General features: G+C 40.7%; 1 protein-coding gene across 9 annotated transcripts in view; it reads left to right on the top strand.

The window, feature by feature from the left end:
* Positions 1-18,574, top strand: part of DOCK9 (dedicator of cytokinesis 9) — a 1,161,971-nt gene that overhangs the window by 557,640 nt on the left and 585,757 nt on the right. For all 9 annotated transcript variants that reach the window (XM_078657525.1, XM_078657521.1, XM_078657523.1 and 6 more), the window contains exon 7: positions 2,225-2,359. In XM_078657525.1, coding sequence (XP_078513651.1) covers positions 2,225-2,359 — 135 coding nt within the window. The remainder of the gene's footprint in view (positions 1-2,224; positions 2,360-18,574) is intronic.

The raw sequence follows: 18,574 nt of genomic DNA, 5'->3' as shown, positions 1-18,574 counted from the left end.
AGGGATTCTGAAAGTCAGAAAATGGTTGCTTTATATAGATCACAGCTAAAAAACAGATGTTCTCTTAATGCACAAGTAAACAACACTGGATAGCAGTTTAATCATTCTAAACCACTTGACACTCCAGCTTCTTGCATCTTACTACAGCTGAAAATTGCAGTGCCAATATACTCAACCTAAGGCAATCCACGCTGCAGTGGTGAAATATAGTCTGTCCAGCTGGGCTTGGAGCCAATGACCACTGGGTTCCTTTGCAGATCTTTGCAGCAGTTGCTCAAGAAACTAACCTAGCCCACCAATTTCTGCAATGCAGCGCCTGAAACACATGACAGAAAACAGCACAGAGAGGAAAGTGACATTGTAACATTCCTATAATGAAACAAGGGCCTCGGTGGTATTTATATCAGTTCGTGTCACATGAGAATCTACGTTTATAGCATGAACTCAAGAAGTACACACTCAAAAATGTTGAACATATTCAGCACATCACTGAACCCCATACATTTGACATCACCATGCTCACTACATTAGTGTACAAGACACCACACATTATAAACAATTCTATAAATACAAAAAATAATATTCTACACCTAAACACATTAAGACGCACCTCTGCCTACAGAAGTATCACAGACCCCAATGTGCAATTATTTGATTATTAAGGCTACCAATCGCATTTGCTTTCATCACTGTCTACCCCACACATTTTCTGCCAGGCAAAAGTTCTGCATCCTAATGAGATTTGTAGGTATTTTGGTATAGTCCCTAGGCCTCGCCCATCAAACTCACATCTCCTGTCCTTGCTGAACCATTTGGGAAATCATCAGCTGAATACCAAACGCACTGCAATGCTACACTCCGATTGTGTGCCACCGAAATGCCAAATGACAACAACTGCATCAGTGCATGAGAAGATACACCTTAGATACATTTACCCCTCTTTGGTTACCAAAGTGCTACAAAAGTGTTCTATACTAAGACCAGTAAACTTAAAACACAAACTATAGAATAGTAGAACAGTGCCTTTTTATAACGAATTTAAATGACAGACCTGTCTGAGAATCACATGCTCAATGAAGAGCATCCCTATGCGAGGCAGCAACCAGCCAGCATAGCACGTCTGAACATTAATGTTGAGAATTATAACCATGTGATTTTATTTCCTGAGAGCAGCTTTCTAGCAGGCCATGTGTGGGTGCTCCACAACCACCACTCCAATGGTGAAACCTTAAGGTGGAAGGAAATCGACCTTCCAGCAAGGCTGACAATTTTTGCAACCTACATGGGGTTGTAGCAAAGCTGTAGCATCCTCCAAATCCTTAAAAGGGGGTGGACGACCAGGCACAGGAAAATTCCTGTTCCCGGGCAAATAGCTGGTGATTGTAAGAGACATACCTCGCCATAAAACCTGGAATAATTGATACCAACAGGAAGGTAACTGTAATTTGGGGGTGGCTGAGCCAACAGTTATGGTTTCAATTTTGTTGAAAATAAAAACGCTACAGTTGGGCTTTGATCTAAAGCTCCTAATTATGAGGCGTCCCTCCTTCTTTTCTCCAAGCTTGTGTTTATCTCCCTCAGTTGCACCATGAAAAAGAAAAAGCAGAGGGCCACCCTCCCCAACAAGACCTTTGCTGCCATGTGCACAGACAGGGTCCTAAGAAAAGACCTGGGTCTGGTCCGCTGCCCACAACTGACACAGTACAGCTCGAGGAGCTCCAGCCCATTGGGTCACAACAAGCACTCGTGGGATGCAAGACTTCAGGGCATCAGACGGCATGGCCATCTAGATGAAAAGAAAATTCTTCCAGAAACCAATAACTTTTCTATAAACACAAGCAGATTGGATGTGCAGAACCGCTCCAAACACATCCCAACAAATGAGGCACATTTTACACTAGGACAAGAGAAAGATCAGGAACTTCGCTAGTGCATCATCAGTTAAACAAGACTGTTGTCAGAGTTCTGGCATTTTTCTGATGAAGGTGCTAAAAGGTTTTGTTAAAGGGCTAGGTAAGTACTAAGTAAGGACTGTGACTAGAATGCCGGAAAAAATGGTAATGCTTGACCCGAAGACTTTTATTGCTGTTTTACCCTTCAATATGTAAGAATGTTATATTTTGCTTTATGCTGTAACGTACCTTCATTCACTACCATGATGCATGTATTTTGGAGTCTAGAATATGAAAGGTCTGTGCCCTGAGTTTGTGGTCTCTTTTGACAGTCATTTAAGAGAAGATTCTTCCACCTGATCCAGCTCGGGGACGGATCGTACAACCTCAACTTCTACAAAGATGAGAAGATCTGCAAAGAGCCAAAGGGATCCATCTTCCTTGATTCCTGCATGGGAGTGGTTCAGGTAAGGCCGATCTTCTGTCGAGTGTGCTTTATTTGCATGATCTGTAGGTCAGGCAACAGGTTTTTACATGCATTGCAGTGCAAGCAGCGTCTCCACGCCAAGCCTTTGCTCAACATCTAATCATTAGCTTGCAGTGGTAGGACACCAAGTGATAGTCTGACGAGTGCACGGAGCAGACAGTGATGGGGCAGAACGTGTGGGCGGCGTGGAATCTGGCAGCTGTCAGCATCCCCAGAGCTCATGGGATCCACAGGCCGTCCTCCATGCCCTCCCGCTTGCTGCTGGCTCTCAGGCGCGGAATTCTTCCCTGTGTGGGGCCGCAGCAGTAGGAGTCAAACTCGCATTCTCCCAACCGATAAGCAACACTTTTGCAGAGCGCCTTTGCTGACCTTTGCAACCAGCAAGATTGTTGATGTTGTTTTTTAATAATCTTACGAAAATGGCCAGCGCGAAAACAGATCCATGGCCTCTGGCTATAAATTGTCAGACACTGCAACGTGCAATCTGTTTTTGGTTGTACTTCGTGTTTTAAACTTAGTAATATTTCACTAGCATTCATATTTATATGTTTCTTGCTGAATAGGCAGGCCATTGATGAGTCTAAGTACGGCAGTTTCTTTGGCATGCAAATGGAAGGTATAGATTCTGTAGGTGGGCATAATTATAGCGGCTGACCCTGAAACATGTCTTTTAAGAACTTTCTGTAGTATGAACACAAGAATGCAAAAACATCATGGGAACAACTCATCACATTGCGCTGATGTGTAATTGTGCCAGTTGCAACTTAATGTCACTCCAAATACCACATGGCAAGTTCCCACGGGGCCTGTATTATAATTACACTTTAGCACACAGCTGAAAAACTGTGCCATTTCGTTATTGTTAATGTTACACTAAAAAGTCGTTCATGTTTTGAGAATCGTACTTTAAGTGTCTCTCCCTCTGTATTATGACAATAGCTACAATGGTATGTAACCTCATTGATGCTCATGACGAGCTGAGCTCGAAGCTGGGGAACCGGGTTCAAGTCTCGGCAACAAAGCTCAACATCCTGTGATTCTGGGTAAATCACTTAATCTCCCCGTGCCCAACAAAAAAAATGTATGTGTCCTCATGTACCGAAACTGGTGCTCATGTAAAGAGCCCCGATACCTGATGTCTAGGTTCTAGTTGGCGCTATATAAAACTATAAAAAAATGACTGGCTCGAAACATTTGAATTTGTGTTCTCTGAAGCATCATAAAATCGCCATGTTTGACGTGGCTCCTTCTGCGCACCACCAGCATCCTCTCTTGCAGTTTGCTCACTTTTTACCTCCGGGAAGCCCAGTTAGAAACCCCTAAATCCTCATTCATCTGACAGAAGGACCGGTATTTAGATCTTCCCTCTTCTAAATAGTTTTTCACAATTCATGTTGAAGGAACATAATTTGACCTTCACCATGAACTGTTGAACATTTGGAACAGATTGCTCACCCCATGTGCCCTTGAACTTCCCATATATTTCCCATATGTTCTCTTATGGTTTTTATAGGAAACATTCGAGTTGAGCCTTCTCTTGTTATCTGCCCTGCTTACTTTCTGTGTGATCCTATATTGTGTTCTTGTCCCCTTTATTAATCTTGCAGTGATTAATATGTTGTAGACCCATTCTCTTTGCTTTAGCAGTGGTACAAAAGCAGCCATTGCTGATTAGGTCCAGCAGTGGAGAAAGATATGCAGACATCACTTTTAGGTGTATCCTTCCTCAGGACAATGCCCATGTTATCATCTCTAGCTAAATCCACACCACAAGTTCTTTGTATTCTTTTCTGAGATTGTAGGTTGATTACCATTTCAGTAATTTGAAAAAATCATCTTGTTGGGATCCACTTTTTAAAGTGTCTTGATTTGTTTCAGACTTTCTTTGGCCAGTGAGAATGGAGAGCGGTTTACTTCCTGATTCTCCTGACTCCACCTAAGGGCATAAGTCTTAAGTGAATTATTCTTTTTTGCCTCATTCTTAATTACCTTTGGACACACAGTGGAGCTGAAAGTGTAAGATCTATTAAAGTATTTGTAGTCATTTATTAGTTTTCATCGTCCTTTTGACGTCTTCGGTGTGCTGAGTGAGCAAGGGCGTCGGTGTCTGAATAGAATGGTGCCTAAATGAGGTTTCGCTGAGTGTGATGACTGAACCAGTGAGGTCTAGATGCAGAGCAGAACCTGGTATTTCATGAAGTCTTCCAGGACTAGATGCAGTGGATGAAAGCTCCAAAAGTTAGTGTATTGACTGCATCAGGGCAGTGGATAACAATAGTCCCTGAGCTCCAGAGGCCCCCTCCAACACTGATAGCAGGCCCCTGGTCTGAGAGCTCCTGACAGGTCCGAAGCATGGGGGGGGGGGGGGCTCTGTGTACTTTGCAGGGGGACCCATCAAGTTTTGATATGCCACTGCATCAGGATCTTCCCTTTTGGAATTACCTTTCTATTGTCACATCAGAAGGTGAATGTGATGTCATCTGGTCCGGCGGTGACTTAGGAAAACTCCAGACGTTCATCCTTTGTGTAGGTTGTCTGTAAGGATGGCAGTGTAAATGAGATACAAGAGACTTCTTTTACATCCTCAGTGTGTGTGTTGGATGTATAGGGGTGGGTGTGGTGTATGGTTGGAAACGTCAACCATAGATGACCCTGCCACAGGTTGAAAAGGGAGTCATAAGGTTTCAAGTTTAAGTCAACACTTATCTCATCATTGTGTCTGTCTGTCTTATGTTTCTTAAAACCAAAATGGCTAACTTATTATTCAGTGATCATGAAAACACACACAAGCAATGGTGTTGGATCATGATACTCACATGCACATAAAGGCTTGCAACCAGATGCATCAACCTAAAAACCGGTCGCAAATGGGCAGATTCTCAGAATCTGCCCCTTTGCGACCTGTATTTTTGCATTTGGGTTGCATCATCCCAAATGCAAAAATCGCAATTCAAGGAATCTCTAAATTGAGATTCCTTAAATTGCGATTGCATTTAAGGAATCCCAAATTGAGATTCCTTAAATGCAATGCAACAAATTAAAAAAATGTGCGATTTCGCTAATAGGGGGAGCAAATTACCATGAAGTTGAACTTCATGGTAATTTGCAAAAACTTTGAAAAATGCACTTTTGTGCATTTTTAAAGTTTCATGTTGCGCTCACACATGCCCTTAGGGCATGTGTGTGCGCAACATATGTGCACAAATTAATTTCTGGGGTGCAATAGGGTGTCCTCTGGACACCCCTGCTCCCTTGAAATTGCATTCTCAATTTGCAATTCGCTAATTGCTAATCGTAATTGAGAATGTCTTCCCATTCATTCCTATGGGCCTCTAGGCCCATTGGAATGAATAGGAAGGTATTCCTTAATTGCGACTCGCAATTTGCGAGTCGCTTTCAAGGAAAGTGTAGGAATCACTATTTATATAGCGATTGCTACATGCATGGGCTTTTGCGATTCCTAAATAGAGATTCCTTAAAAATCGCTATTTAGGAATCGCAATTCCATCTGTTGATGCATCTGGCTGTTAGTGTCTTATTGATTTTGCATTCATCAACGTTCGCTCTTAAATTCTAACATAAAGTAATACTTCTGCATTATTTCTTCTGAATGTATGCAAGAAATTGAAGAAAATATACAACTTGAAACACAATTCTGTAAGAAGGGGGTAGGATTGAGTGTAAATTCCAACAAGCATTGGCACTGCCAATAGGTCTGGCTGTAAAGGCATGTTACATGGTAATGTGAAGCATTGCAAGTAGCTAGCACGAGGATGGATGTATATTTGTGTGGAAGCAACAAGCTGTACAAAAATATTGGTGTTGGTTAAACGGTAGGTTAAAAGGTGCACTGTCAAGTCATATCTACAAATCCACGTATCTTAATTACTGCCATCCTCCCATCTGTGTTGCTGCCAGAGAAAAACACCATACATTATCTAGTTATCTAAGACACTTTAATAGCTGTACAGTGTCATGTGTGTGCCCAAAAGGTAAAGCTCAGACAACTAGATTAATAAAATGATCACAGCTGTCTGGAGGGCAAGCACTTTTTGTGTGAAAGTGCATAACTTCTGCCCAATCAAAACGTGTACTCCTGACTCCCAACACATGGGCAGAGCCAAAGCCCATCTCTCTGTGATTTTTGCACAATTGTCTGGGGACAGCTGCACTGTCAAGCCAGGCCATAAAAAGGGAGTTTGGTTAGGTTAGAAAGGGGAAGGGGAAAGTATTATGGGTACTCGCCTGAAAAACACATGCTGATTTAATGTATCAAATGGTAATCCACAATACATGTACCTATGTGTATTTTGTTTTAGATGTCACCGCTATTGTACAAACGATGTGTGATAAAAGAGTGGAATGGAGTATAACTTATCTGCACCAGAATTGAGTTCCTGATTCTGGGTGCGAAGCAGGAAAAGGCATATTATCGGGTCTTCTCTCTTTTTTACATTATTTTGTTTAAGGTTGGTGATGTCTTAGGTTATAAGGGTTTCATTGGTTGCCTAAAATATTGATCTTGTTGCCAGTGAGGATGTTTTTTTGGAATCAGTGGAGTTCCTGAAGTGTGAATGACTGATCCTAATTTCTCTGTGCTTCGATAAGTTCAGTGGGCACTTAGAACATGCTCTTCTGAGGTGCTCGATGAATGTAGGCGATGCTGGTAAATGGGGTTTCTATACATATGGGACAAGATCTGTGATTAACAATCCTTATCCAGCTACTCTGAAGGTGATTTCTCTGAGGTAAGCTTTGACTCTGAAGCAGGAAGGCTTGGTGTACCTTGAAGCTGAGGTCTTTGGGTGTATCTTGAAGCTGAGATATTATGATATCCGAGCAATTTGAGAATTGAGTGGATACATAAAGGTCAATTGTTATACAATATTCTTAAGCTTGCGTTTGTCTGATGCGATTAGCAATCATGATGGAGAACATTGTGATTGGGTTTCAGCTTAAAGTAGGCTTATAATAATCAGATTTCAATATTGAAAAGGCAGTTCTTTGTGATGATGTTGCTTCCAGTTGGGACCTTCAGATTTAGCTGCTTTTCTGCATATTGATAGATCTTGATGTTGGTGTGGGCCCAGAGTGCTCTCAGCATTTCCATGTAGGAATTAAGGAGGTCCTGTGTCAGGATGGAGACTTGGGGTACAGTATAGGTCAGGAGTATGGATACATTTTGATTTTAGGGATATTGATTTGAAAGAGCTGGTATGTGGTGATCGGGTAGCTGGGACCCCATTCCGAGGCAAGATAGTTGATACCCATTTGTGAGGTTGTTGGACAGGATTTATTAAACTACTGTATCAATCGTCTGCAGGGAGGCCAAACAACAGGCATTGCTATTGCCAGTGATATATAGAGTGTCTTTAACACATCGTTGTTGTTTCTGTAATGCTTTGTGACATTTCTTTACTCGAAGTATTGTAGAAGGGTTTTGGCCAGGATTCCCTTATGTTGCTGGGTGTCTTTTTCACAGGAACAGATAGGGAAATTAGTGATCAGGCAAAGTGGACGAGGTCAGGGTATTGATGCTGGCTTTTTTGTTTTTTAGCAGGGGGCAGATCGGTGTGGTTTTGGAGGGCTCTGAGGTGTGTTTCATGAGGGAGGTGTTGATTATATTCATCAAGGGTGTGGTTGCTTCTCTGATGAATGGTTTCACTATTGGTGATGGGATGATGTTGCTTCCAAATGTTTTTCCTTTTAGGTAGTTGAGTTTTGAGAGGTTTACAACCGTGAGTGTGTTTCCAGTGTAACCATTCTGGAAAATTACACTGTTATTATTGGCATGACATCAGATGGTATGGTGTCATTAATGCATTTTCTCATTTTGTCTATGTTCTTTTGGAAAAAGCACTTGATTGTATTGTGCTGGTTTGTTAAATGTTTGGGAGAGGAACGTTTCTGGTTTGGGGTTGAGCTTTTCTTCTGTTAAAACCACCCACTGTGACAGCAATTGTTTACATTATTGCTTTAGCTTTGATGACGCGTCATCTTGGTAATATACAAGTGTTTTCAGGGCTTTAAGATCTTCCTAGACTTCCACCAGTTTGTCTCTTTCCTTAGACCTTTCTGTAAGCAACTGACAGCACTGGGGTGCTGACTGTTTTCATGTTGATGCACTGGCTCTCATGGTCTCATAACTTGCAGTGGGGACTTTAGAAGCAATGGCAGACCTCCCTTAGTAAATTTGTTGTTCAGGTGCAGAAGCACTGTAAATCTAGTGAACAACTACGCCAAGTTGGTGCTTTTGGTATGGTTGAGTGTAAGACCTACATCAAACCAAACCTTCCACACTCCCACACTCTTAAGTCAGCAGTGCACCTAATCAGCCTCACCCCTTGATCTCAGATAGAACCTTCATGTAATTTTATGTGATGCAGCACAAAACTGCCAACTTCTTTAAAGTTTTCACTGTATGGGAATGGGGGATGGAGCTTTGTGCTAAGCATACCCTGAGGCATCTCTAGTTAACACATCCAAAATATGCCTTATCGGGATACCGCTGGTGTTGTAGGGAAGTTTAAAAATCCTTAATGGACATTGGCTGTGTAGAGCCTCCGAGCACTTCCTGGACATCCACTCTCTTCAGGGGTTTCCAACTCATCTTGAGATCCAGCATGTGATAACAGCTCTTCACCGGGAGACTGTGTGAAGGGAGCTGCTATTGTGTGACATATAGTGGCACTGTGTGAGTTGGAAGAGCTATAAGCAGGCAGGCTGCATAACTGACAATACCTGTCTTCCTACTAAGATCAACATTTTTTCTTCCTGCAAAAGGCAATAAACCTGTTCTGTGACTGACGGGATGAGGAGCTTAACCATTGGTGTCTATCTTTTACTTGTTTCTCTGGAGTCCCCTAAGCAGAGCTCTCAAGAGTCTCAGTTTCATGCATGAGCTCCTTCTCCAGTACCGATGTTTCAATTCTGGTACTTGTAGCCCTGAATTTCTAGTAAGATAAACAGGACTGGAAGTACTACAGGGCAAAGGAAAATCCTGAATAGCAAATCTCTCATGGTAGTTTCAGGCTTGAGAGCTTTGTAATAGGAAGTTAGTGGTTGTTGCTCCTTCTTACGCACAAAGTCCGCATTGAAACTTTTTAATGTTCAGGGATGTGCTAGAGGCAGTGTAAGATTTTCTGAATTGTGCCACAGCTGAGTGAAGCAAGAAGGAAGCATCCAGAAAAGGTATGAATGAGTCATCTGATGAATATGCATAGGCTGCTGTGTGTGTCTGTGATCTCCCACTCTTCCATTGATGTGTTTTACATTCAGATTTCTCTCAGAAGGAAGGAGAAATATTTGAGTTTCAGTGCAAACAATATATGTTTCTGGGGCCTGCCATGACCATTTCTTCAAGGCGCTATTGAAAAGGTGTTTGAGTTTCCATCTGATGTTTAAGAGCTCTACTGCTGGTTAATGTCATTACACACTGCTGCGATGGTCATCTCTCAAGAATGTTGGTATCTTAAGTAGTGTTTTTATTCATTGGCTTGTTGTGGTTATTTTTTAAGGTTTGTCTTTTGTTGTGTTTGCAGTCATTAAATTGTCAACACTGTGGATCTGGAAACATTTTGTGTGAATTTCGGTTCTGGCACGGAGCACTGAATCTAAACACACACATCTCATCAGAACATGTTTCTCTCAACAACATCTTGCGTTTATTTTTCTTTCCACGTGCAAAATGTTATTCTGTGTTTTTTTACAGCGCCTTCTAATGTTGCCAAGAAGTTAAGAACTTTTATAGCAGGCTCTAAAGAAGGATAACCTGATATTACTGCTGTTATGGAAACCTGACTAGGTGGGAGACATATCTGTCAATGGTGTTTTTGGAAGGACCGAGATAGTAGGAATTCAAAAGTAGAACATACAAGGCATAGAAGGCGAATATATATGTAATGAGAGACACTGGTGAGGCCAAAAATAAAAATCCATTTGCATACTATATAGCCCACTGTCAGTGAAGAGAGCTCTCGGAGGAGAATTTAGCTGAAGATATTTTTGTGTGGAAAACCATAACATTTGAAAATGCAGAAACCATTTGAACAAATAACCCTGTGACTGATTTGTTAGGTTTCTTGAAGCTGCTTGCTTATACCTGAAGGATTGGCGAGCTTCAGACTCTTTTATTGGAAAAGCAGATTATTGTTTTCTGCAAACGCATCGATTGTCATTGCATTGCATTGGCCTTTACCCCGAAGGTCTTAATAGAGTTTTACTTAAAACAAGAGAGAGTTCTTGCTTTTTTCAGTTCAGATTTCATGTTGTTCGACTGCTAACACAATGCAGATTATAGGGGTTTCTGGAGTACTTCTGTTTTACCCTAAAAAGGCTAAACCCTTCAGAGTGTATGAGCAGCTGATTGCGTCAAATAGTGCTTTATTTCACCAGAAAAAGAAATTTAAAACCACTTTTACTGGACGGTTTGACATTTGCTTTTCAAAATCGTACATTATTTATTTGAAGAGTTTTATATTGCGCTGGCTAGACCCGAAGGTATCAGAGCGCTTTACATGAGGAATCGTAGCATTACAAGTTACAAATTACACCCATTACCAGAGCATAGTAAAACATAGGCAAAACAACAATGTTACAGTAATTGGTCGAAGGGAGGGGGAGGAAGGAGACAGGGCGCGGAGACGGGGAGAACAGTGCCCAATGTCCGGCTGGGTAGGTGACGGCCGAGGTGGTGAGCCAGGGCAGATCTCCTCTATAGCTGTAGGGTGAGTTCAGGCTCCTGAGAGACTTTGTAGTAATTCCAGCAGAATAAAGTCTGTGTTCCGAAGGGCCGGTTCCAGTCGCAGACATTTATAGAGTTGTAGGTGTGTGCCACGTGCTGTTTGTTGGGTGCAATTCAGATTTCTGCTCGGACGCTCTCTGCAACTTAATTTTGTGCAGCCTGATCAGTCATTTGCAATCTTCATGATTCTATCAGCTTCGAAATCAGACCAATTGAGGAAAAATTATCTTCCTAAAGTTCATAAAACTCGGAGTCTTTACTCTGCCTCTTTCATGTCTCCCACCTACCCTTTTTTGGGTGGGTTTGAGATTTCCAAAGCTCTAAATCTCATTCAAGGGGTGGAGAGTGGCCTGGCATGAACGTTTGAAAACACTCACAAACATGGAAGTTTCTCAGTATTCTCATTCTCTATAAGCATCTACTTGCCAACTTGGAAATGGTTGGTGATTTACAAATTAGTGGTATTGGAGGGGAAGGCGTTTCTCTCTGGGGGAAAAATATTTTTTCTGTTGATGGGGAAAAACAAAAAAAATGTGGATTTGCACAGGGGTATCCCACAGACCGCTTTTCTTAGAAATATAACCTATACACCGGGTTGTATGTCTATTTACTAAATGTTATCACACATTGTCAACCAATGAATTGACTAGCACCAAAATATATGAATATATAAAACTTTTTTTTTTTTTTTTTATTCTTTTTTATCTCATGGAGATTGTATGATTCTTTTTTTCTCCCTTATTATTTTTTTAATATATACAATTTGTATTATTTGTTATAACAAAAGGTATAAAAAATCCTACTTTTTTTAACCAATAATTAATAGGATTCTACACATATATACACAATCAGTCATTCATGATAAATTCCAATTTACATTACAGTACATATATCAACAATTGATTTTCATTTGCAAATACAAAACCGAGTCCCCCAACGCGTTTCGGCCAGATGCCTTCATCAGGAGTTCTGTATTTTCAATTGATGTTTTATAACTTGGAATTTTTCAAAGTGATGGCATGTAGCATTTAAACATTGGCAGGAAAAGGGTCCTGAATCAGAAAAAAATCTTTAGCTAATGATGATCAAATTTCGAATATATCACTCTGATTAAGGTCTCTATCGTTTTTGATGAGACGCTGAAAAGTATCCTTAACTCTGGATTCTGTCTTGTAATTGCGGATATTAATCATTCTAGTAGCAGCTCCAACGGCTAAGATGGACAGCTGTTTATAGCTCAGAAGCTCATGAGGACATACTGAGTAACGAATAAGAACCTGTAATTGTCCCTTCTGGAAGGCTTATGGACCTGACGCCAGGTGTCCGTGATAATGGAATGGAATCCCCGACGAGGAGCAAACGCCGATGATGAAGCATGACACCCTTCTGGGTGTGTGAGGCAAATACGTCCAACATAATGGATGCCCTAGGGTGTCATACGAACGCCTTTGGTCACGCCAGCTAAAAAACTTCCCTATCTCTCCATAGGAACAGTTCAGCAACCCCTCTATTGCTTGCTTCTGAGCTATAAACAGCTGTCCATCTTAGCCGTTGGAGCTGCTACTAGAATGATTAATATCCGCAATTACAAGACAGAATCCAGAGTTAAGGATACTTTTCAGCGTCTCATCAAAAACGATAGAGACCTTAATCAGAGTGATATATTCGAAATTTGATCATCATTAGCTAAAGATTTTTTTCTGATTCAGGACCCTTTTCCTGCCAATGTTTAAATGCTACATGCCATCACTTTGAAAAATTCAAAGTTATAAAACATCAATTGAAAATACAGAACTCCTGATGAAGGCATCTGGCCGAAACGCGTTGGGGGACTCGGTTTTGTATTTGCAAATGAAAATCAATTGTTGATATATGTACTGTAATGTAAATTGGAATTTATCATGAATGACTGATTGTGTATATATGTGTAGAATCCTATTAATTATTGGTTAAAAAAAGTAGGATTTTTTATACCTTTTGTTATAACAAATAATACAAATTGTATATATTAAAAAAAATAAAAAGGGAGAAAAAAAGAATCATACAATCTCCATGAGATAAAAAAGATAACTAATAAAAAAAAAAAAGTTTTATATATTCATATATTTTGGTGCTAGTCAATTCATTGGTTGACAATGTGTGATAACATTTAGTAAATAGACACATAACCCGGTGTATAGGTTATATTTCTAAGAAATTTATTATCCCTACCAGGGTTTATCCGTTTAGGTAGGGGCCTCTCTCTTCCAAAATAATAAATATCCCACAGACCGCTCCATTCAGAGGAAATAGCTTCCCAAATGGGAAATCAAGTCATTACTCAAGGAATTTGCATGAAAACCTGCATCAGACACAGCTTCCCATCCAGATTTCTTGAGGAGGTATTGAATTCCAAAAAGTGGTAACCCTGTCCCCCTATTCAGAAGTAAATGTGTTGGTGCATATTTACTAATTTTTTAGTGAATAGGGCCAGTAGAGTGCAACACTTACCTAGGTTTTTTCCTGTTTCAGATGCAATAAACCTTCTCAGTTATTGGGTTTGAATATTAGCTCAACTCGGATATTTTTAATGATTCCTGGAATATTTGTGAAAAGAGCAAAACCACAGATGGTGTTTCTTGACAGGCTTGTCACGGCTGCAGAAAATGTGATTAAAGAATCCTCAGCCCCAGTTTTTGAAAACTACCAGATAGAAATGCCCTAGCTTTAAGGGATGTAAGGTAAACGGGCGGAGAGATACTTGTTAATATTACCTAATAGAAATGAATCTCTCAAACCTAGGACAGCAGTTGAGGCGCTTGAAGAGGTGGGTATAAAGTTATCAATTAAATCAGTTTGATATAAGGAAAAGTGAGACAGTGAAAAGAATTTGGGAATGCATAAACCTTTCACTTAGCAAAGTCTAAGGGTACACTCTAATTGGATATAAAAGGTGAAAATAAGTGGAATATGTGTATGTGTATATGATGATGGAGAACTTGAGGGACAGCTAAGCATGTTCTACTCCGATTTAAGTAATATTTGAACCTTTGCACGCATTCACTTAAGCAAAAACATTTTGCATGGAGCTGCTGAGACCTACGGTAGCTCGAATGTTTTATGAGCAGGGATTCGCTGGGTAGTCTAACATTGAAGCAGCCAACAACAGCTGTAGAATTTACATCTCCATAATTAAACACTGCCTCTGCTGAGGCTTCCCCCATTAGCTGACATATCTCACAGGCGCATTTTAATTCCTGTTAATTTTACAACAATCTGTTTAATCTTTTACTGTAATAAAAACAACATTAAGAACATGCATAGAGATTTGCCATTTAAACGTTAACTACTTTACATTCTTAATGTTAAAATTGATTTTAAAGGCCTCTTATTTTACATACTAATTATATACTAATTAAAATACTATTTATGGTTATGGCGTACTTTGAAAGGCTGGAGCTGAACTCTGTGATGGTTATTGAATGAGGTCTTTAACGTTGGGCTGGATAGCCCACTCGCTATGGGAAAATGTTCTCCTTCATTTACATGGCTCGTAGTCCTTGACAGCATTTTTTTTTTTTTATTAAACTTTATTTTTGTATTTTAAGTAGCAGTACATCCGACACGAGGTGTAGACACAAACACACATTGCATATCATATACAACAACGATAAGTGCATGTACAGAGGCAGGGAGTGTGGGGCTAGATACATCCATCCTCTCAGCGCTACATCATGGCAACTGGCCCTGTCCCTCCCGTCCAGATCCTTGACAGCATTTGTGTCTCTCCAGACCCCCTCTGCAGACCCATGGCTGGCTTGCACTTACCAAGAGCTGTTCCAGGTTCAGCTTTCTCCTCTCTTGTGTTGGTAATCACCAGCTCAACACTCAACTGACTTCTATCTTTTTCAGATAGCATCCCCTAAAGCTCAGTCTACTAGCTGTTTCTCCTAACCCCATCCCCTTAGTGATATATTCTTCTACTTATCCTTCTCCATCATCTACGACTGTACTGAGACGTTCTCCTTTTCGCCCAGTCTGCCCTCCTTTCACCTAGGATCTTGGACAGTTCTCTCAGCCACTTGGTGATGAATGGTTCTCCACACCTTCATGCCTATTTCTTAACAAAATGTTAATTATTACTTCATATCTCATCTGTACTCTCATTTGTCAACTCCAGTTATGTAGCAAGAGGAGGACATGAAGGCAGACTGGAAATGTCCTTATCTACCCATGAATCAGGACATTTTTCCCTCTCCCTCCGCTAGAAATCTGGGTGAACAATTTGAGTTGAGCTTGAGGCTGACGTCCTTAAATGCACCCACCTAAGACAGTTTTCAACAATAAAAACAATTGTCAGATCAATCCTGCTCATTCACACTGCAAAAACTTAACCCCAGTCTTGACTAAGATGGACTATCACAACAGCCTCTAACTTGGCCTCCTGCAACACGATCACCAGAGCCCCCTCATAACTAATTTATCAACTTTCACTCCTTGAGAAACTTTTCAGAGTGCCCATTCTTCAGCCCTCTTCCTTACCACCACCATATTTGCTGCAGACCTGCCAGGCAAAATTCGTTCTACAAATGTCTTATTCTTGCTCACTACACTGTCTGCACCTGTCTGCCCCCTCATTCTTTAATTATCCTAGCCTTCTCCAATGTATCACTGCACAAAAGCTAAGATTTTCTCATTTGCACTGGTTTTCATCTCCAAGCCACCGCATGCTCCAAGTTCAGATCATTTGAGCATTTAGCACCTCAGAATAAACCCCAATCATCAAATCTGCCGGGGCGACACTCATGGCTTTACCAACCTGGATAAGCTCCCACCACCACAACCCTAATCCCTTGCACTCACTGCTCACTGACCCTCAACCAACATAATAGGCCATCATGTGGTTAAAAAAATAAACATTTATCACTGTATTATCTCTCCCATGACTTGTAATGCCTGATTCACTCAATGTTGTCACACTACAGCCAGTTTACTCGTACTTTATTGGTACTATGTACATCTTTTCAGGTAGAAAGGATTGTTCAACTATAAACAAAAAACACATTCTCAGCTGAAAATATCGGTTTAATGTTGTATCTTTTCCATTGATAGTGGATTCTACTAATGCCTACCTATTGAGTTCTATTTCAAAAGAGTTACTTTTCATGTAATGTATCTATTTATTGATTTAGACTTATTTAAATCTTTTTCGTTTGAAAAATAGTTTATATATCCTTTATAAAGAATATATAAACACAGTATACAAACAGGCTAAAACAAGTGTTTCTTATTTGCTTGATTGAAAAGGTATCTGAAATGCATTGTCCTTAGTACGAACAAGCAATCACACAGAGGAGTTGTTCAAGAAAATCCCACCTGTCCATCTTCTCTAGAGTAAATTTTGTGGAAACTGAAAGTGGACTGTCTCTATCAGGAATCGGGTCCACAAACAGAGACAAGGGACTACTTCCACTTCTGTAGCTATAGGGGCAGCCATCTTGGTAGACGCAGAACTTTGCTAACAATAATTACCTTGATTGCTAAACCATGGCAGGGCATCACTTTAAAGCGGAAGGAAGTAAATCATTTTCTATAATCTACCCTCCCAGTCTTTCTAAAAATGCATCAAAAAACTTTAAACAAAACCGACTAAGATCTAACCCTGAAATGCTAATATTAGATCCCTCCATGAACTCAAAAAAGGGTATGATTATCAATGACCTTATCTTCTTCACCACAAAAATGGCTAAATGGAGAAAGACTCTTAATAACTCGCTGAAAGTACAGGAAACTAAAAACATTCCTTATGGAACAAGATTGCTCATCACACCCTCCCGAAAACTAAGAGCGACATTAAATATAACATGTTATAAAAATGGCACGGTTCTCATCCAGGCTGCCAACAAAGATCTTGAACACTTTGACGCATTTTTCGACACATTAAAAAACATTGTCAACAACGACCTCACTGCAGGAAGTAACCAACTTAAGCGGAACTCTCTAGTCATGGCCGCACAGGGGAACCTAACGGCTGAATCCGAAGAAAGCATTACAAAAGATCCCCAACAGTCAAACCAAATAATATCAAAGGATGACATTAACACCAAGGAAGAGCCTCAGCCTTTGAATCAGGTAGACAGGATATGGCAGGATAATAATAGTCAGGTAAGGGTCAGGGTGTCAAGTGACATAAACCACAATGTTGAACCCCAATCGCTACTTATGGAACCCATCGCCCTGAACGCTGATGAAATAGAAAATGGTAGGACGAAGGAATCACACAAGATGGGTCATGAGGCATTAAAAAACACCTCCTCTAATGTCGAGCCCCTGCAAGTGAACTCCTGTTCCGATCTAATTATAACAAGCACAGTGCCCGCAGAGATGGGCAAAGCCAACCCCACAACAGAGAAGAAAACCTTAACCACCACTCAAAATAGACTAGACTCGGAAAAGTCTAGATCCATTCATACAAAAGAGGATCCTGATCTCAATCATCTTTATTCACAACCAAATAAGACCTACAAAGCCATGCTTGCAGCCATCAGAGACATGAAGAACTTGCTTTGCTTATCAGAAAATTGGTTGGCAAAAATGGAGGCCCTTCAGTCCTCCTCTCCTGCAACAAATGATAATCGCTGCTCTACTCCCTTAGCGACGTCAAACAGAATATGCCGCCCACGCACGCAACTAAACTACCTGACAGACAATGAGTTGATATCCATTCTATCCACATATGACCCTCTCCACACTTCGCAAACTAAGTTAAGTGTAAATACTATCCGAACTATCGTGTCTAATATGGATAGAACATCCCAGATTAACAATAGAATGGCCAACACAAGCAACCTAAAAACAGTGACTCTAATGCCTGAAACGTTAGATCCACATATGACCAACTCCCAGAAACCCTTTCGTTGCATATTACTCAACTGTCGATCTGCAAACAAACACGCAGCAGACATAGCCGACCTCATACTAAATCATGAAATTGACGTTACCATTTTAACCGAAACTTGGCTTTCCGACGCGTCTTCCCCTTGTCTGGACATGTTAGTTCCCCCAAACTACCAGATTTTGAGACTGGACAGACAAATCAGATTGGGGGGAGGCATCGCGTGCATTCACAGGTCAGACATTACCATTACCAAAATTCATTCGGACCCGTTAGAATCTTGTGAATATCTAGGCATGTCTTTAAGATCTACGGACAACCAAAACTGTAAACTCCATGCATTCTACCACCCGCCTGGCACAAAGACTAAGTTCCTAGACCAACTGATGGAAATCATTACCGTCAACTCTAGTCCCCAGTCTGATGACATATTCCTAGGTGACTTCAATATTCATTGGGAGGATCAGGCTGACAATCAAATCAAACTTTTTAAAACTTTCCTGGAAGAACAATCCTTAGTCCAAGGATGTCATCTCCCCACCCATTCCAAAGGTTCAACGTTAGACTGGATCATAGCC

The sequence above is a fragment of the Lissotriton helveticus genome, chromosome 8 (assembly GCF_964261635.1).
Source record: "Lissotriton helveticus chromosome 8, aLisHel1.1, whole genome shotgun sequence".
Lineage (NCBI taxonomy): Eukaryota > Metazoa > Chordata > Amphibia > Caudata > Salamandridae > Lissotriton > Lissotriton helveticus.
Note: the sequence above shows the minus strand (reverse complement) of the source record. Positions and strands in the feature narration are given on the sequence as shown.